Source organism: Mus caroli, chromosome 6 (genome assembly GCF_900094665.2).
Source record: "Mus caroli chromosome 6, CAROLI_EIJ_v1.1, whole genome shotgun sequence".
NCBI classification, from domain to species: Eukaryota; Metazoa; Chordata; class Mammalia; order Rodentia; family Muridae; genus Mus; species Mus caroli.
In genome coordinates, this window is record NC_034575.1 from 143,871,963 (window position 1) to 143,893,394 (window position 21,432).

General features: G+C 47.5%; 1 protein-coding gene across 1 annotated transcript in view; it reads right to left on the minus strand.

Moving 5' to 3' along the window:
- Positions 1 to 21,432, minus strand: part of Itpr2 (inositol 1,4,5-trisphosphate receptor type 2) — a 394,656-nt gene that overhangs the window by 29,632 nt on the left and 343,592 nt on the right. The window contains exons 54-55 of the mRNA XM_029478274.1: positions 19,612 to 19,777; positions 6,751 to 6,911 (exon numbers count right to left, since the gene is read on the minus strand). Of these exons, the coding sequence (XP_029334134.1) occupies positions 6,751 to 6,911; positions 19,612 to 19,777 (327 nt within the window). The remainder of the gene's footprint in view (positions 1 to 6,750; positions 6,912 to 19,611; positions 19,778 to 21,432) is intronic.

The following is a 21,432-nucleotide window of genomic DNA, read 5'->3' on the forward strand; positions in this document are numbered from 1 at the left end:
AGAGAGAGAGAGAGAGAGAGGAGAGGAGAGAGAGAGGCAGGGAGGAGAGAGAGGAGGAGGGGAAGAGGGGGAGGGAGAGGGAGAAAGAGGGAAAGATGGGGAAGAGGGAGAAGGGGAGAGGGGAAGAGGGAGGAGAGGGAGAGGTAAAGAGGGAGAGAGAAAGGGAGAGGGAGAGAATATATATAAAACAAAAGGCAGTGAGGACGAAAGAAAAGGAAGCGATGGATGGAGGATGATAAGAGAAACCAGTGATGCTGGGCAATGGAAGGTCCTGCAGCCTGCACACAAGGACCAAGCCTGTGGCCAGAGCATTTAAAAAAAAAAATCAAGATAGCTATAGTGTAGCAGCAAAGCTGGCTGGGGCTAGGGTGTGTGGGAGGTCCAGGGAGGAACGCCATCCTTAGCACCATGGGAGGGTCTTCTGTGGGGGAACAATGACTTGTGTGACTTGTTCTGAGATCTCTCTGGCTGTCGGCAAGTCTATCCTACCTCTCTCCAGACTGAATCTGCACTGTAGATCATGGGAGGAAGGAGATGCTCCACTCTTGTGTTTATCATGATCTGGTGCAGAGTGCTGTCCAGAAAAACCCTTGTCAAATCAACAGAGACAGTCTGTGCTGTCATGGCTGCAATTATGATTCTTCTTGTCTTTGCAGGGAGCCTCCCTCCCTCGCCAGCCGGCTGGGAACCAATTCTCTCTTCCCATTAGAATTCCTCTCAGGCTTCCCTGCCACTGCGGGCCTGTCATCTGACTTCCTGTCTCTCGGCCAGGTCTACTCCTGCCCTGTGGACTGAATTCTTAAAATCACTCCTCTGTATAGGACCCAGTGTGCCACTGGGTGGGCTGAGGACAGCGTGGGCTGGCAGACTGGGTCTAGCTTCTCTATTATACAGGGGTCCTGACCAATAGGCTTGTGCTGACTACTCCTGTGTGTGGTGTGTCACCAGCACAGTACCCCAATCTGCTCAAATGTATAATGGGGGTAGCACTATCAGAACCCCCTTGGCTGTTATGCAGCTTTGATGAAGATTCAAGGTCATTAGCATGTGTGATCTTATTGAATCTACACGGAAATTCCTCAAAAGGGCTTTGCTCACGTGTAGACCATGTCTAACTTGTGCACAGAGATGGGATTGTGTGAATACTAAAATAGCTCAGAGCACCTTGTTGTGGAATTACCCACCGTCTCAAGCTCTGCAGATGTCACCTCTTCCTGTGGCCCTGAGCCCGACTCAAAGGTGTTCCCCACCCTGAATGCCTACCACAGGACAGCCAGGGACAGTGGGATACTCCCAGTTTTATATAGTCCACCTGGCTTCTGTTTCAAGTTCTGACTGACCCAATGTATATATTCATCAATCAATTGTCAAATTCAAGAGCAAAGGCGCAGCATGCATGCACCACTACCCCACTTCCAAGGCTTATTGACAACTTCCTGAAGTTTCTGGTCAGTTCAGTTAGTGCCCTGCTGCTGGGTGGTGGCCTTACCTTGATTACTTTGCCCTTAGCTCCGCCCCCAGGTCACTTTCATCTACCAACAGCATTTTGATGCTATGAAGCTCAATCCTTTTACCTCCACATTTAGCATTGGGATTCAGAGTGTGGGGTACAGGATCCCCACGGTGACAGGCAGTCACACTGCTGGACACAGCACTTGTGTCACATAATAGCAACAGTGGAAGGGACGATAAAGAGATGAACACACATGTTAAAAGGCAGCAATTCATGGACCTTCTATAGAAATGCTAAGTAGAACTTAAGAACAATGTACTGGGCTCGCGTGCTGGTGACATACTCCAGCCCTCCGGAGCTGAAGATACATTGTCTCCACTTACAACGTGGGCAGTGAAGGTGGTGGCTGTCTGCATGTGCGAGGTGACTTAACTGTGTGTCTTGAACTGCAAGTGCGTGGCTGGCCCTGCCATGGAAACATTTTCAAAAGTGTCTTATTAAGCCCCCAAATCTTTAAAATGTGCTTTAGTTAAAAATGAAGCAGTTACATAATTGGCTTCATTAAATTCAATTACACAATCAGTGTGGATTAAAAGAATGGAGTCAGAACATATAATTTCATAATTATAACACTTAACAATAATGCAGGAGGAAATCCAGTTGGAAAATGGCACTGTCAAACCACACATAAATCTCAGACAATTTGATGTCTTCTGTGAACCCAAACATCCCCTGCCCTCGGGGGCTACTGCTCACAAATATGGTTTAACTAAACAAGATGGATTTCGAGTTGCAGACTGAAATCAACATGTGGAAAGTCATTAGTCTTTCTCGCTCCTTGTGTGGCTACAGTGGTGAGTGGTTGGCTTTCTTTTTCTCACAGGAAAGGCGATGCCACTTCTAATGGCTCGCCTTCAGGCTCAGCTTGACCGGATTTAGCATCACCTAGAGGACACGCGGGCTGGGTGTGACACCTGTGAGGGCATTCCCAGAGGGACTTGTCTTGAGGAGGGAAGGCCCACCCCAATGTGAGTCACCTCCTCATGGGCTCCTCATCAGCTGCAGACTGAATAAAGAGAGAAAAGGGTGAGCAGAAGCCAAGCGCTTGCATCCTCCTGCCCCTGCTGCTGACTCACCAAGTAAGTGGTCTCATGTACTACTGCTACCAAGCCATGCACAATCAACTACACTCCCTGAACCATGTGCCAACATAAACCCTTCCTCTCGTAAGCTGCTCTCTGGGCATTTTACCGTAGTGAGAAACTCTTTCTTGTTGCTATCCATTCTTGAGACCAAGATAAACTGGAAGCTCCCCTCCCCCATTCATGTCCCTGCTCCCCTGCTGAGAGAGTGAGGTGCCCTCCTGTGGATGTATGTGGGAGGCTGATGCTGGGCTGCAGCACGACCAGGGAGAAGCCACCTTGAAAGACAGTGTGGGTGACATAATCCTGTGTGGTAGTATCTTCACCTTCTGGTTTTAAAGAGAGGAAACAGTGCTTTCAGGATGAGAAATTCAAATTTCAACCTCTTGTCGTAACTATTCTGCTGCGTGTTTCTATAAATTATATCCAGCTATTATATCCAGCTGTTATATCCAGCTACCAGAGGGCTAAAACAAAATTATTCATTCATTCATTTATTGGTTGTTTTGTTTATTCATTCAGCAAATGCTTTGTGCTTCACTGAGGAAATGACAACTCCTTCAGCCGTATACTAAACCTTTAGCACAGTTGCTAGCATGTTGGCATGTCCACTGAACTGCTTCTAATACCTATATCAGATATCAGTCACCCCAGTAGTATGCAGAACAGTGGACCACAACATGCCTGGTATGGCCTTCAGTGAACGTATAGTTGTGTGTATGTTCATTAAAATAGGTTATCACACTAACAAAAATGTTGAAATTTGGGAAGTACTTGTTATTTAAGAGTCGAAGGAGCAGAGGGGATTAAAAGTGTGATATTTTATCAAGTGGCCCTAAAAGCCACAGTCACAGGACAGGTAACTAAGGGGTCCAAGGGACAGACAGTGCCATCAGAGCACCATGAGACAGATAGATTCCCTGGATGCACAGGGACCTCCTTGCATGTGCAGTGCTGGTTTGTCAAATTAAATAGCAAGTATCACCGAAGCCCCCTAATGCATCTCTGCAATGACGCTGAGTGTGGGAGAATGTCCCCCCATTGTTGTTCTCTGTTCTGTTTGCTGCTCCTCAGACACCCTGTTACTTTGGGGTAAGAGGAAGAGCAAACAGGCTTCATGGTGCTCAAAGGCGGTTGGTTACCTAGAAAAGCTGCGGAGTTCCTACATGTTCACCCAGCTTGCTGAGTTCTGCCTCTCGACCCCAGCTTGTCTTGGCTGCTCCAACTTTTCCCTTTCTCATATTCTGTCCCCACTGAATAGTAGTGCCAAGTGGCACTCCTCCAGTCACTGAGGAAGGTTTGCATGCCAGGAGAAAATGTGCACACGTCACTTGGAGCTACCAACACTTTCCTTAACCACATCCCAGAAGTGTCTGCTTTGTCTGTGCCCTGGTTACTAAGACGCACGTTTCTAGGGTTCTCGTTAAGACAGACGAGGTCTCATTAATATTAGATAGATTCTGTCACTGGTCAGGCACAGAAGCACAAAACATGCTTTCTGACTCTAACCCCAAGAAGCACTGTGAGCTCGTGATTTAGATGTGGAATTGCATGTGCTAGACGCTCTCTGTTGGAGCTGTCTTGAGTTAATATGCCACCCCCTCCTGTCCATTAAAATTCAGGGAAGAAGCCTGTTCTCTTAGAGTCACACAGCCAGGAGCTCACTCAGCCAGTCTCACTGTGATGGTGAACTCTAGGGTCATAGTCACTTTTCTGTTCTTGTGATTAAGTCAGCATGACCAAAACAACTTATGGAAGAAAAGGTTTACTGGGCTATGGAACCACAGGGTTAGAGTCCATCAGCACTGTGGTGGGGAGCATGGCAGCAGGCATGGTGCTGGGAGCAGCAGCTGAGCACTCTCCCAGAGATCCACAAGACAAGGCAGAGAGAGTTAACCAGGAAGGGTGCTGCCTTTCAAAACCTCAAAACCCACCCTCAGTGATACACCTCCTCCAACAAGGCCACACCTTCCAATCCTTCTCAAAACAGTTCCACCAACTGCAGATTGAGAGCCAAGCATATGAGCTGGGGGGGGGGGGCGGCATTCGCATTCAAACCACCACATCTAGATTTGATGAAAGACTCTGTCTAAGAACAAATATAATGCAGGGAGTGACACATTTAGATGCCTGGTGCCAAGTTCTGGCCTCTACGTGTGCAGGCATGTGCACATATACCAACACACCTACAATCCCCTACCACATGTGAGTGCAGGGGCTCACGCACACCCCCTACACAACACACACACACACACACACACACACACACACACACACACACACCTTTCTTCCTTTGAGTTCTGTCAGCATTTGTCACAGTGATGGTGAGAACTAACTAAAACCGCTGAGGGTCCAAGTGACTCACTTCCAGCCTCTGTTCCAGCTGCTCCTTTCAGGAACTCACAGGTCAAGCAGACAAACCCCATCTTCACAGTCCTGCCCTGTGTATCACTCCTCAGGTCACACAAACACAACAAGTCTAGGACACACAGACAGAACAAGTTCTGCCATGTATATTTATCACTCCTCAGGACACACAGACAGGCACCTCCCATCACTTTTCTGCACTGGACATCACTCTGTGAGTCTCAGCCTCTACAGATTCCCACCACATGACTGGGCAAACCTGGCACACTCACTTTCAGTTGGTTGTTCCTCAGAACCGAGCTCTGAGTTCTACTGAAGAGGGAGGTATCATTCTTTACACTGCATCCTCTGAAATATTTCCATGCAAAAGACTTAACAGTAGCCAAATAAACACAAAATTAGTGAATCTACTCAAATGTTGAAATAGCAGCTGTGGGGTCACACCTGTAAGTTCTGTATCTCAGATGTGTTTTCTCCTTACGAGTGGATGGAAATGTTTCCCACAAACACTATCCAGAATGTGTGACCATATCCAAGGAAGGGTGAGTGCCTAAAGGCATTGATTACTTTTCTCCTATATTTAGAAGAGGAAGAGGAAAGAGGGGTAAAAGTGGAGGCATAGACACAGTGCTAGCTCTGTCCCTGTCAAAGGAAGAATGCAGAGAAGGTAACCAGGATCAGACATCCAGAATGAAGAAGTCGGAAAGATGCTGAGCTAGAAATGGTCAATTTATACCCAGCCTTCTGGAGACACATGACTACTGACAGGCAGGCAGATAAATCAGCACTGTGGCAACCTATACTTTTTTACTAAGACAATACCCAGATAGATGAACAGATGGATGGATATATTGATAGATAGAAGGTGTGTGTGTGTGTGTGTGTGTGTGTGTGTGTATGTGTGTGTGTGTGTGTGTACACATACTCATTCAGATAGATGGATGGAAGATGGATGGATTGGTAGATGATATAGATGATAGATGTATGGAGAGATAGATTGGATGGATGGATGGATTAGATGGTTGATGGTTGGATCAATAGATGATAGATGGGTGGATGATGGATAGATGGACATGCTGTGACCAGTATTGTGTTTTTGCTTCTTTAAATAGGTGGCCTACTCCCTCAGGGTCAAGTCTAGAAACACTCTCCTTACCCCATTCCCTTCCTCCTTCTGTTTCCCCTGCCTCCCTTATCTCACTCTTTACCCCTCTCTCCCACATAGGTACTGAGCAAACACTACTCTTAGGACTGAGCCCAAGGGCCAGTTGGATGTCCTATAATACCAGAAGGCAGCACTCTCTTCACCAGCTCCCAGAGAACACCGCGTTCCCAAACACAGGACTTCTTGAATTTTTAGTTCTGGAAAACTCAAGGAATCTCTTGAAACATGATTCCTTTGTTTGCAAGTAACAATGTCAAGGTTCCAGCTTCGGAGCCTGAGAGATCCAGTAATGGGACCCAGTGATGATTAAGTGTCTCGGGAAGCTTGGGGACAGGGTTATGGGGTCAGAGGTCAGAGACATCAACGGGAAGCTCTTAACTACACAGATTACCACTGGAAGGATGCTATCTATGCACCAGGGACAGATTTACTTAGATAAGAAGGGTGACGTCAGCAATGTGGAAAATTTCCAGTGATTGACAGGCATCTTTAAAGGCTCAAATCCAGGGCTAGAACACTTCTTGCCTGAGAGGAGGGTAGGGGAGACAAGGATGCTAAGGGCCTCTGAGCTGTGATATGGTCACAGCTTGGGAATCAGAACCAGGCAAGGCAGCCTTACTCACCGTGATCATCTGAGCCACGTAGCTCTCAGGCCCTGTGTATTCTGTCGGGTCCTTCACCTTCACCAGGACGATGAAGTACAGGTAATGCCACATGTTGTGCTCTGACTTGATGTGCTCCTCAAAGGACACTGTCTTGTTATCAAACTTGTCTCTTTCCAGGCCTGCAAAGCACAGCAAACACTGTGTAGGTCACCTTTCTCTTAATCAGGACTTCTTAGCATAAAGATCAGACACAGCCATTATTGAAAATCCACAACAAACCTGTTTTCTGGGGAAGCGTGCCACTTTAAAATGTTTCTATAATTGAAAGCAACAGTATACAGAAGCTCTAGGTAGAAGAGGCTGCAGTTTATAGACTCATTCCCAGTGAACATCTGTGCTCTCCCCATGATCCTTGGGAATGTGCAATTCTATCAGGTATGAGAGGGGCAGGTCATCTAAGGGTAGTCATAGAAAAACCGTCCAACTCAACCAGAACAAAAGTGTAGTGGAGAGAGGCAGGAGCCATCATTCAGAAAGAGTGATGCTGGGATTGGGAGAAGACTCAGGAGGTAAAAGCATTCGTCACCCAAGCCAGGTGACCTGTGTTTGATTCCTGGAATCCATGAACGGTCAAGTTCAGTAGAGTGATTCTGTAGCTAGCATACCTCCTGTGAGATAGGAAGCAGAGCCAAGAGAACTGCTTGGATGCTCACAGGCTTCAGAAACACAGAAGAGACCCTGCCTCAAAACAAGGCAGAAGGCAGGAAGTGACTCCAGCGTTATCTTCTGATCTGCACATGTATGTACTTTGGCATGTGTATGTCTGTACTCACACAGACCAGTGCACATGCACACAGACACAAGTGTGCTCACACACACAGGCACACACAAAGATTTCAAAAAAAAAAAAAAACATACTGGTTCATCATGGCAGAAAAACAAAAGAGATTCCTTTCTATTTAGGCCTTGGGTTAAAGGAAGGCAACTGAGCCATGTCTTTAGAGTCATTTAGAGCCAGCAAAAGCCTTCCACCTGAGACAGCCGTTGTGCAGGGACAAGGACACTCCTCTGGGCCCCTAGACCACCATACTTGGGGAAGTTGGGGATGGGTGGCCACTTCAGTTAGAGTCACTACTGCTGTGATGAAACACCATGACCAAAAGCAAGTTAGGGAGGAAAGAAAGGTTCACCTGGCTTACACTTCCACACCAAGTCCACTATTGAGGGAAGCCAAGGAAAGAACTCAAACAGGACAGAAACCTGGAGGCAGCCGCTGATCCAGAAGCCATGGAGGAGGGCTGCTTATTGGCCTGCTCAGCCTTTCTTTCTTTTTTTTTTTTTTTCTGTTTTTTCGAGACAGGGTTTCTCTGTGTAGCCTTGGCTGCCCTGGAACTCACTTTGTAGACCAGGCTGGCCTTGAACTCAGAAATCTGCCTGCCTCTGCCTCCCAAGTTCTGGGATTAAAGGTGCCACCATGCCAGGCTCTTCAGCCTGCTTTCTTAATAGAACCTACGACCACCAACCCAGGGATGACCCTGCCCACAATGAGCTAGGCCCTCCCATCAATCACTAATTAAGAAATGCCCTACAGACTTGCCTACAGCCCAGTCTTATGGAGGTGTTTTCTTAGTTGAGGTTCCTTCCTTTCAGCTTGTGTCAAGTTGACATAAAACTAGCCAGTACAATTGATTCCTTGTCACCTTGACACACAAACTCATCACTGTAAAGTCATAACCTTCCTTGTTCATCCCCAAGATTACACATTAACTAATATAAATATCACAGTATAAAACATTTCACAGACTTGAAAGTCCCACAGCCTTACAAATTCAAATACTTTAAAGTTCAACATTTTCTAATAAAAAATTCAAAGTCTCTCAAGTGTAGTCAGGCTCCTATAACATAAAACAAAATAACAATAAACTAAATACTTTCTTATTTCAAGAGGGAAGAGTCAGAGCCCAGTCATAATCAGATCCAAGCAAAATCAAACTCCAATAGTACACATGACTCAGTGTCCAGTATCTGGGACTCATTAATGATCTTCTGGGCTCCTCTAAGAGGCTTGGGTCACTTATCTGGCTCCACCCTCTGCAGCACATACAACTAGCCTTCTAAGCTTGGGCAGGCCCCAACCCACTGCTGCTGCTGTTCTTGGTGGTCATCCCATGATACTGACATCTCCAAAATGCTGGGGTTTCTGCTGCACCTGGGCTTCACTTTCACCAATAGCTTCTCCTGGGCTTCTCTTCTCTGCATGACCCCTTAAATCCTGGGTCTTCAACTACTACTGAGGCTGCACCTTCACTAATGGCCCCCTGACCTAGTGCCAAGCCTCAGCTTCTTCTCATGACCCCTCCGTGCCTTCAAAACTAGTAGCACTTGAGTGACTCATACACCACCAACCTTGGCTGCCAAGACGAGATACAACCTCGGCTATCTCTGAAACACAGCTTCTGTGTGCTGACGCTCATGAAACACTTCCCAGAAGATCTCACCTGAGTGATGCTGGTCTCTTCTCAATCACTGCTATTGTCTCAGCTCCAGCTAACCAGAACCACAGCATCTTAACGTAATAACAAACAGACTTGATGGTCTTTGAACTCCTCTTTGGAAGGTCACAAGCCAGGCCTCCATCTTCTGCACTGAGTTCAACATTTTTGTCTTCTAAGCTCCTACAGAACATCCCACTGAGCTCTCAACACTCAATGGCTTTTGTAGATTACAAAGTTCTAAAGTCCTTCCCCAATCCTTCCCCAAACACATTTATGACCTATTTAGTAACCCTGCTGCTGTGATAGAACACTGACCAAAAGCAATCTAGAGAGGAAAGGGTTGATTTGGCTTCCACGTCATTGTCATTGAAGGAAGTCAGGGCAAGAACCTGGAGGCAGAACCCGATGGAGAGGCCATGAGAGATGCTGCTTTCTAATAGAACCCAGGAGCACCATCCCAGGGATGGTACCACCCACAGTGGGCTGGGCCCTCCACATCAATCACTAATTAAGAAAATGCCCTGCAGGCTTGCCTACAGCCCCATCTTATGGAGGGTTATTTTAAAGTTGAGGTTCCCTCCTCTCAGACTCGAGCTTATGTCAAGTTGAGATAGAACTAGCCAGCACACCGAGCCACAGTTCCAGCTTCTGGTGGAATTGTGGGAAGGACCTGAGTAGTCACATTTTCCTCTTGAAGCGAGAAGCTTATTAGAGAAAGTGAATAGGGATGAAGAGAAACGTCTGTGGAAAACTGCGTCTCACCGGTGTGGGGATGAGAAGCTGGGGTTAGGTTTGCCTTTGATGTTCACATATTGGGGAAGGAAGGAGTCAGCAGACTGAATTTCCAATCCTGGCTACTCCTTCTCTGGGCCATGGTTCAAAAGCCACTTAGGCATGAAGTTACAAAAGAAATACATTTTAAGATATCTGTCCCCAATGGATGAGCTGACTTTTTAAAAATTATGTTATTGGATTTTTTTTTAATGAAGATGGTATAAAACCCAGCTGTGCCTCCTTTCCCTTGACCAATGCCACAGTGAGCTCTAGTCCCCCCCCCCACACACACAGCCTTCATCTCTTTACTTCGAGGCCACTTCATCATTGTCTACATCATAAGCCTGGGGAATCACCCTGACATCGCTCTGCTTCTCATACTCCATGCCCAATGCACACTGAAATATTTGTTCTTTGTTTTCCTTCAGCACGTATCCACGTCTGTGTTGAACACTTACTCTGCTGATGCAGTCCCTTATATGTGGATCATCTCACTGGCTGCCTGGACCTGCCTGTGTCCCCTGTGCCCTCCTCTCTCAGCACAGACGCTAGAACGACTTGGAAAGCCTGACCAATGATGACCGTCCTTGGCTATGGCCCTTGCAGCAACCCTGCACAATAGCCTGTAAGAAGGCCTTACATAAGCATTAGGTAAACTGTATGTCAGGTAAAATATCGACATCTAGTTACAGCTGAATTCCACGTGGGCAGTGTGATAATCGTGCACACATGTGCTTGTGCGTGTGAGCATGTGTGCTAGTGCACGTGTGTGTGCTTCTCTCTCACTCTCTGACCTACGCACATGAGACAGGTTCTCATATCGAGGCTGGAAATAACAGGCAACCTCCAGAGATGCTCATGCCTCTGCCCCCACGAGGCTGGAACTAACAAACCTGTGGAGGCTGCTCGAGGCTCTCACGCTTGAAACTATCTCCACTGAACTATCTCCAAAATTTCTGATTGATTAAAATTTGATTGGGTTAAATGATACCTTTGGGCATGTCCATGAGGCTATTTCCAGAGATGGCTAACTGATAGGGGAAGACTGCCCTGTATGTGGGAGACACCACCCCACAGGCCAGGCACAAAGGACAGACAAGAGGGAAAAAGAAAGCCAGTTGAGCACCAACATCATCTGCTTTCTGCTTCCTTATCTACCAAGATGCAAGCAAGCAGCCCCTTGGACTCTGGCAGGCTATGGTCCATGCCAAGGCCTTGCCTCCCTTGGACTCTGGCAGGCTATGGTCCATGCCAAGACCTTGCCTCCCTCGGACTCTGGCAGGCTATGGTCCATGCCAAGGCCTTGCCTCCCTCGGACTCTGGCAGGCTATGGTCCATGCCAAGGCCTTGCCTCCCTTGGACTCTGGCAGGCTATGGTCCATGCCAAGGCCTTTCCTGAGGTGAAAGGTGTGCCTTCTGTATTTTCTGAACTATGAGCTTGGATAAACTCCTTCTTTACAGAGGTTTTGCCTGGTGCTCATTCCTAGAGATGAGAGCATTAAACACAATGGAGACTTTAGTTTGCCTGTATCTCATGCAACATTTATGTTCTAACTCCCATGTGGCCTGGCCCACTGAAGCTCTCATCTTGCCTCCTTACCTCTACCCCCTTGCTAGTTCCGAGGCAGCCATGCTGGCTTCTTGCTATTCTACAGTCAGACTCCTTCATCAAGGGCTGTGGCTAGGCAGTCGTCTGGCTGTGGAACTCTTTCACCGATGTGTTCTTGGTTATCTCATCCGGGAACATTGCTGTTGAACCCTCACAGATGACAATGCCATTCTTCACACAGCCAATCCCTTCCTATCCTGCTGGCTCGAAGGCACCTTGTCACTCTTCCCTCCCATCCTGTGTTGCTTATCACAGCCAATCAGACTGACAACAGCTGTGTCAACGTTGTTAAGTTGCACTGGATCTCAGATCCAAGGTAATAGAAGAAGCCATGATTGCTAAGGAGAGCGTACTGCAGGCCAGCACTGATGGAAGGAATGTGCTTACCAGAGATCTGCATGTACATTTACATTTATCAGTTTCTCCTCTCGTTTTATTTCTGTTTGTGAGACAATATCTCACTACTTAGCCCTGGATGGCTTGAAAGTTGATGTATAAGAAAGGCTGGCTTCAATCTTATGATCTTAATGCTCTGTTTCCTGATTGTAGGCATGTGCTACCAGGCCTGTTCTGGTATTTATTATTTACCGTGTGTTTTCTGACTACAGATATTTGTCTCCAGGGAGAATTAGCTGAGGGGTGAGGAAATACCCTAAGTGTGAATGGCACCACCCTAAGCTTGGGCTGGAGTCCTGGGAGGCCAGATGACCACATCTGCCGCCCTTTCTCAGTCTACTGAGATACAAGCAAGAAGACCTCCACAGCCACCGTGGGCTCCTAGATGCCAGTGCCACTGCTACGCCTCCCTGCCATGATGGCCTGTACATCTCCTGAAACGTGAGCTAAAGGAAACCCCTCCTCCCGAGGCTGCTTATGTCAGACTCTGTCAGTCACAAGAAAAGTGTCTGCCACAGACTGGAGCCTTCAAAGCATCAGGCTGCTCATAGAGACCAGATATCTTGACTGAATCTTCACAACAGGCAGAGGCAGAGAGCAGATCAGTGCAGCCCAGGGCACAGGGTGACAGGAGGCTGCTGGGAACACGATGGATAAAGGCTGAGGAGTGCCACTGGAAGGGGCAGTAAATATGTCCTAAAATGGATCCCGATGTTCTATACACAATTCTGAATATATTAAAGGCATTGAACTGTAGACATCAAGTGGGCAAGCCAGAAGGTGTGTGAATTCCATCTCCATGCAGCTATTAGCAAAAGAAAGTATTAAAGTAAAATCCCCCAGAATTACATTCAAGCTTCTCCTGTTTGCAAAGTAATAAAATAATAATGTTAAAGTACTGATTTTATCATAGCTTTAACCTACAACGTGGTCGTGGAAGCAGGTGACTCATGCTGTGTACTGAAGCCATAGGCATGGCCAAGGGGCCATAAAGGGGGACAAGATGATACACAGCTCCAAGGACTTTACAGACTCTTAGAAGGAAGAGGTAAATGCTTGTAAAAGCCTCCAGAGTTTTATTGAGCACCGATTTCTGCTGACAAGCACCAAGCCATCCAAATGGTGTAGCATCCAACATGACGTTTATACTCATCAAGAAACAAACCCAGCTTGGTCCAAGTTAACTCCTCCAGTTGGGGGAAGAATCGGCACTGAATAAAACCAGTCCTGACTCTAAAGGGCCACAAGGGCAGAAGAGTCCCTACCGGGAAGCTGAGGTGAAGGTAGGTGGCCCAGTGTGGGGAGCCTCATTCCGCTGCTGTGGCACTCAAAACAATAAATGGGACGCACATAAAGAACTAGGGAGCTTTACATTCAAAACTACACTTTCCCTTCTTGCTTCAGACTTCCGGGCAGAGACAGCAGCTTCAGAATTATCCGTGAAGTGTGTCTCACACAGAAATTAGGAGACAGTAGAAGGGAACAGATGGAAAGGGCAAGGAGCCAGGACAACAGAGGAGAATCATGACAGGGTGCCATGCTGCCTTCACCCTCACAGGTTCCTGCTCTCGGTGGTGTGGTGTGGCATTCAGTCCCAAGGGCAACCATAACAGTCCTGGTCATTACCACCCAGACTGGCCTTTGTTCCCAGGTTCTATTTCCACATCTACCTGCCTGGTAGAGAAACACAGGTGTGTGTGTGTGTGTGTGTGTGTGTGTGTGTGTGTGTGTGTGTGCTGGTATGCACATGTGTACAGGTGCCCACAAGGGCCAGAAGAGGGCATGAAAATCCCCAAGCTGATGTCACAAGTACTTGTAAGCCTCTAATGGCTGGGATGAGTATATGACAGCCCAGATGCTAGGAACCAAAGTCCAGTGTGCAAGCTTAGTGTGTGCTCTTCGCTGCTGGGACATCGCTCTCATCCCTAATTTACATCATTTTCCTTTGGTCAAAGGGATCAAACTTGAGCTTTCACACACGGTAGCCAAGCGCTTAACCAAAGTTTCAATCTTATTTTAAATAAAAACACTAATTTGCTTTACTTAAAGATATTCTACTTGTTGTAATATAAAAATCTGATAAGATTGAGTTACCAAATGCCCCCCCACCCCCGTCTTTTGAATAAGCATGGAGCTTCCAGAAAATCACTATTGACTTGGTTGATCTAATACCACCCTGAGCTTATGGACACATCACATGTATCCCCAAGGGAATGTCATGACACTGAGATAATACCCACTGGGTGGCAAAATTTGAAACTATCTGTAGTCATCAGACCAGGGCTTAGTGTGTATGCCAGTGTGCTGCATACGTGCATGTGTGTGCAGATGTGAGTGAGGCAGAGGGAGATGCCACGTGTTTTCTCAATGGCTTTTCTACTTTGCTTGCGATGTGTCTGGAGGGCCAGCTAGCCCCAGTATTCTGACTCTCTCTCTCCTCTTAAGTAGGATTACAGGCTCACACTGCTGGGCCCAGCTTTCCACGCGTGTGCTGGGCATTTGAACTCATGTCTCCATGCTTTGGTGGCAAGCACTTCCCCGAGCTATCTCCCTAGCCTGCACCTAGGTTTTTGATAGGGAATACAGATCAACTCAGTGTTGCTCTGCCTTACTTTCCTTGCGTAACTGACAGGTCCTGCAAGTGTAGAGACAATGTAGATGTGGGGCTGACTTACTGTCTAGTCATCATCAACAAATACTGATGAATGAGACCCATGCATGATATGGAGGTATAATGGTTAAGACATGGGCCTATGTCTCTCAAAGAAGAATACTTGGCTTCAGTGAGCCTCACCTTCGCACAGTGCTAGGAGATTTTATAAACAAGATCTTTATCATAGCCAACGCACCACCAAAGCATGGCCATAGAGTCTCCTTATACCAGAGGAGCAGAGAACAGCTCAGAGTAAATTGCTTGGCCAAGGTTACATTGTCAGGGTGTGGGACTGTGGGAGACAATGTCTACCTTCCTAGGGAGTTCACATGGCCTCTACAGCATGAGGGTGCATGGCACCGGGCAGAGGCAAACGACAGTCATTCAGGAGCCCCCGTGTTTACCTTATGGGTTTGGAATTTCAACCAGAACACTCTCCCACTACTGTGAACACACTAGAGTCCAGGATGTGAACAGTAAGGAGTGCACATGGACTGAGATTTGAAAGATTAATGAGAGAAAAATGGATACAAATGCACTAAAGAAAGGGAAGGAGAGGGGGAAGTGGAGGAGGAGGAGAAGCAGGGGAAGAAGAAGAGGAAGAAGATGGGAGGGGGAGGGTGACAGAAGGGAGAGAATGAAGCAAAAGAGGAATGCGGGAGGGGGAGGGGGAGGAGTGGCCCAGATTGTCAGGTGTCTTAATGTCAGGAAAACTGGAACTTTACAGTTATGGATGACACCATGTTAATGGTGAATTTTATACTAACCCTCTTTGGAAAAGTTATTCTCGTATCACTGAGCAGGCTCAAGGTGTGGCTTCGAGAATTCATGGCAGGATGTGATGTGAGAACAGATTTATTAGCCCTGGGTGGCTGGAGTCTTTGTTGGAAGGAGAGAGACAGAGAGGCTGATGTGAGAGAGAACTTCCAGCCCTGCTTACTAAAGGCAGATCTACTTGCAATACATCAGTCAGGATCAGTCAGGATCCAGAGATAAGGCAGAAGAAGTGGGAGAAGACACGGGACACTGGGATTGGGCTGGGCCCTTGTGGTTGCCTGAGGCTCCACCAGCTTCACGGTCCAGTAAACACAGAAGTAGAGGGTGAAGCCTAAAGAGTGTGGTGCTGGTGATGTGCACTTGGCAAACTGGCTCGGGGAGAGGCTGCGGGGAGTGGGTGGGGTCAGGGGTGTGGGGAGAGGTTGCAGGGAGTGGGTGGTGGCAAAACCCCCTCTAAGGAGCTGGCATGAAGAATAGAACACCTCTTCGAGCCAAAGACACGGATGAAGAGGATGTCCTTTGGGAAGCTGAAGGCTGCTGAGATGACAAAGGAAAGCAAGGCACAAACAGTTCTCTTGGAGAAATGAAAACAGTCACACATTTCACACAGAGAAGAGAGGGATTAGAATGTGGGCTTTCCCCCCCAAAAGGCCTGGGGTCTGTTTCTCTCCTTGGATCAAAGAACTATCCCTTCAGGTCCCCAACTCCTTTCTTTTCCCAGCTCCTGAGTAGTGGCAGGCCACTCAGGTTTTATCACCCGGACCTGACTTTCCCTTATCCAGTCTAGACATGGGCGTGAGATTCTTCTTCAGGCTCAATTTCCTTCTAGCACATCTGTACTCAATGTTGGGCAGTCTGCTCTGCCTAAACCGCCAAAGCATCCCAAGTGACAAACCCCAAGGACAGGGCCTTCCACCCACTCTGCTGGCCTTGCTCTGACAGAGCTGGCCACAAACTACATGTATATACATGTAATACATGTACCTGTGTGTGTGTGTATACATGCACACATGTATATATGAGAGAGGGTGGGGGAGGGAGGAAGAAGAAGAGAAGTAGGAGAAAGAGGAGTAGAAGGAAGAGGACTAGGAGGAAGAAGAGTAGGAGGAAGAGGAGGAAGAAGAGGAAGAAGAGAGGGAGGAAGAAGAGGAAGAGGAGGAGGAAGAGGAAGAGGAAGAAGAGGAGGGGGAGAAGATGAAGAAGAGGAGGAGGAGGAAGAAGAGGGGGAGGAGGAAGAAGAGAGGGAGGAAGAAGAGGAGGAAGAAGAGGAGGAAGAAGAGGAGGAGGAAGAGGAAGAAGGGGAGGAGGAATAAGAAGAGGAGGAGGAAGAGGAGGAAAAGGAGGAAGAAGAAAAGGAGGAGGAAGAGGAGGAGGAGGAGGAGGAAGAAAAGGAGGAGGAAGAGGAGGAGGGAGAGGAAGAGGAGAAAGAAGAGGAAGAGAGGAGATTTCACCTGCCCTGAAGGCGCAGAAACCATGCCAACCTCAGATACTTGTTTCCCTTCACAATGAGTGGCAGACGCAGGCTCTCTTTACAGTGACTCTGCCAATCTTTATGCCAGAGGACTCTGGGAGTCTGCTGAAACAGGACAGGAGCTCCTCAAGCACTTGCATCTCAGCTTGCAGGCACAGGTTTCTTAGTACATAACACTAGGCTCAGAGAATAGACCTTCACCTGGATCTGTGCCCAGAGCTACCCAGAGGCTCTGGAGTCCACCATCTATATCTCCCTGCAAGGCTTGGCTTGTCAATTCCATTTCTGGGAGTGTGGTCAGTCTGGGCCAAAGCTCATGCCCCACAGCCACACCTCCAGGCAGAACACCAAAGAGCTGCTCAGGAAATCCCCACCAACTGATGGGAATCCAGGGTGCCAGAAGTGGTGCACTGAGTCCTGTGCTGAGAGAGACAGGGCCAGCATCCATCTGTCCTGCTTGGCCAACCGTGCTGGGGCCAGCAGTACAGAGCGCACACCATGGTTCCCAGGTGTCTTTGTCATTTCCTCCAGCTTCCTCACTCCTTTGTCAGCCACGCTCTCCCTCCTGAGTCTTCATGGATGCTGTTCTTGCTTGTACTAACTCTCATTCCACATCTGGCATGGCACCCAACTATCTTCCATCTCCATTTGCACATTAGGATATAAAGCTCTGGAGATGGAGAGATGGCCCCGAGGTTAAGAGCACTCAGTGTTCCTAACACCTACGCAGTGGCTCACAGCTGCACACAATTCTGGCTTCTGGAGCACATACACACATACAAACTAAACAGTCTTATGCATAAATAAAAATAAATACATATTTTTAAAAAGATTTAAAAATTCTATCCTGCAACTCCCTCTTGGCTCTGCCTTCCACCCCTAATGCTGCCACTACAAACTGAGTCTGACCTTTGTTATTTATCATCTGGGCAGTGGTAGTAACCTCCTCCTTCGTTACTCTTCCTTCAGGACAATCCCTGATAAATGGCGCACCAGGCTACTGAAGTGCTCTGAGATGACCTTAGACTCTGTGCTTTCCCGCCTATTATAAGATTAAGTCAAAGTTGCCTAACCTGAAAGCCCTCCCCTTGGCTGCTTAAGCTGAAGCCACACCAACAGCACCATAACCTTCTGTTGTATACGAAAAGCCCCAGGGGCTTGGGAAGTGGGCCTGTTGAGAAGAGACTAGCAGGCCTTGAGGTTCATAGCTTGCCTCCACTTCCAGTCTTTCTGCTCCCTGAGTGGCCAACATGCAGACAAGAAGCCCCACACTCTCCCATAGCTGTGGGACTTGGTCACAGTGACACACGAGGTAAGAGAAGCGTCATGCTATGCAGATATTGTTTCCATGCCGACTCTGGTCCTGGCCACTGTGCTTCTACACAGCTCAGCAGCTAACTAATTCCTGTTGGATTTGACATCAGCTCTGCGCCATCTGCCTGAGAAACATGTTAGCTGTTACTGCTCTTCACCCCAACCTGCAGAAGTGTCAGTCCTCCAGTTACTTCAGCAACCCACTTCTATCACTTCCCTTGACACAAGACAGCAATGCTTGTGTGTGTGTGTGTTTAGCACAGAGCATGAATACTGAAACAGGCCATAGCTAATGTATAATTTTCCCTAGAGCACACATATTATTATATATTATTCCTAAGTACACTCCCAGTTAGAGGGATGATGAAAACGTTTGGAAGAGCCACAGAGGAGAATGAGATGATCGAGCAAATCTGAGGCAGGGGAAGAACAGGCTTTATTGAAGCCTAGTTTAGAGTATAGAGTGTGACACTGTACTGAAGACCAAAGGACAGGAGAAAGGAGGGGTGAGTGTAACTGATGGAGTCTGGGGTTCAGAGACAGGACTAGAGTGGCAAGTGAAGGCAGAGGGCTGATGGGTAGAGAGAGAGGGAGAGGGTCTGAGAGGAGACCACAATGAAGAGAAAGTTGGTTCAGACCAAGAGATGAGGATAGGCAGAAAAAAAGGTATGGTATGTGTGCACTCATGTGCAGTGTGTGTGTGTGTGTGTGTGTGTGCAGCCTGTAGGATGTGTCTAGTGTGGATATGTGAGGTATTATGGTATATGGTATGTGTGTGTGTGTTCTATAGTATTTGTGTGTTCTGTGATATGCATGATATGTTATGTACATGTGTGGAGCATTATGGTAGATGTGTGTGTATGCATGTGTGTTCTACAGTGTTTGTGTGTTCTGTAATATGCATATGATATGTACATATGTGTTTCTATAACACTAGAAGAGTGCCTAGTTTTGCATCCTAAATGGTAATATCAATGAGCAGAATCTTTGTATTCATAATCTAACAAAATAAAAGTCACTCCATAATATACTCAACATGCTACTGTGATTAAAAACCCATTTGCCAGTTGGTGGAGCCTCCCGGCATCTGGCAGCACTCTTTACAGCCAGAGGACTGTATAAATTGAAGAAATAATGACAGAAGCATTTGGAATGGTTCTTCCACCTATTTTTGGAAGTGGAGAGAGAATGCCAGTCTCATGTGATGTTACATAACCTAAATTGTATCCAGCCTTCACAATAGCACTTTTTTCCTAACAGATGAAAAATGAAAATCATTGTTATTCCCCTTCTGGCTGGACAGTTTGCCCACCCGTTATCCCGCGCCTAGAGGTGATTCACCCATCTCTTGTCATAGCCCGGTGTGTGTGTGTGGGGGGGGGGAACCTACCACAGATGAAGCAGGTTGTCTTGAGAATTTCTTCTTTCTTCTGCTTCTCACTTCTGAGGTCAGCAAACGTGTCAATGATCACTCCAAAGATCAGGTTGAGAACGATGATGATGACAATGAAGAAGAACAGGAGGTCGTAGACTACCCGGGCAGCAAATAAGGGCTCCTGCAACGGAAGCGCAGAACATGTATAGAACACACACACACACACACACACACACACACACACACACACACACACAGTCCTAAAACATAAATGCAGAGCACTCATTGAAAACAAGCTCCTACAACGGAAGTGCGGAACACGCGCAGAACACACCCCCACTTCACAGCTGTCCAGTTGGCACGCTGTCTGGCGTACAGCAGACAACAGCTTCCCTCCAGGAGAACACAAATAGTGGCCACAGTGAGGAAAATGGAACGGCTCTCTGTCTGTATTTCCCCTCCACTATGGGAAAATGTCTTAGGCCTGCTCTCAGGATTCTTCCATCTCTCTTTGTGCTTTTACACAATGGGCTTCCTGCTGTGGTTTAGACTTGGAATGTCTGCATAGGCTCATGTGTTTGGACCCTTAGCCCTCATCTGATGGTGCTGTTGGGGGTGGGTGGAGAAACTGTCAGGAGGTGGCAGCTCATTGGAGGGCATGGGTCACTGGTGGGCCCTGAGGCCTTGTAGAACAGACACACTCCCTGGTTACTCTCTGCTTCTTAAGGGCATAAGCAACATGGCCACCTGGCTTCCTAGCTTCCCACAACACTGTCTCTAACTGATGTCGTTTTCCCCAGGATACTGGAATGACCCCAACAAAAATTGACTGAAACAAGCCCTTCTTTTCCTTAATTTGCCTGGGTTGGGCATTTTGTACAGCAGTGAGCAAAATAATCACACGGGTTTAATCTGGACACCAAGCAAGAGGGAGTCAGACACAACCCCATGGCCGGCTGAGGAGAACCTGGTAATTTCTCAACTTCGGCAGTAGGTTCCTTTCTTGTTCTTACAAAGTCAAGTGCATACAGCTCACCTGTATCCTGTCTGGACACAGTATTAAAGCACATTAGAGACCATGGGATCCAGTTGTTTAATACAAGAGAGCCGAGACTCTTAGCAAGATCGATGGATGTTATATAACAGGCCAGCTGCAGAAGAAAACGGTGGGTGCTTCTAGCCTGTGCCTCCACGTTCACAGTTCCTGAGAAATGTTTTTGCTTTGCAGTTTCAATGTATGCAATCCTGTTGGAACCCATCCACCCTCTGTATTCATCACGGTGAGTAATGGAGGCTCTTCCTATGCAGAAGCAGAGTAAATCTTTGCACCTGGGAATTCTGTAGACACAGGGAGCTGTGATTTACATAACAGTCCGTGCCTGCAGAGTTTATGGCCTTGATTTTGTTGCTGTAACAGAACTCAAGGTTCCTACTGGAGTCTAACTGACATCCCTAGGCTTTCAGTTCACCTCTGGTTCTCTGTGATTTCACTGCAATGGACTGCTCTTGTAGCCACGGCTACACTTTTAAGGCAAATGATACTGCAGTTCTGAAAAGCAAAACCAGACTAGTAAGGAAGAAACAAACCCGGCCTGTGCGCTCTGTGTGCTCTGTGTGCTCTGTGTGCCCTGTGTGCCCTGTGCGCTCTGTGCGCTCTGTGTGCTCTGTGTGCTCTGTGTGCCCTGTGTGCCCTGTGTGCCCTGTGTGCCCTGTGTGCTCTGTGTGCCCTGTGTGCTCTGTGTGCTCTGTGTGCCCTGTGTGCTCTGTGTGCTCTGTGTGCCCTGTGTGCTCTGTGTGCTCTGTGTGCTCTGTGTGCCCTGTGTGCCCTGTGTGCCC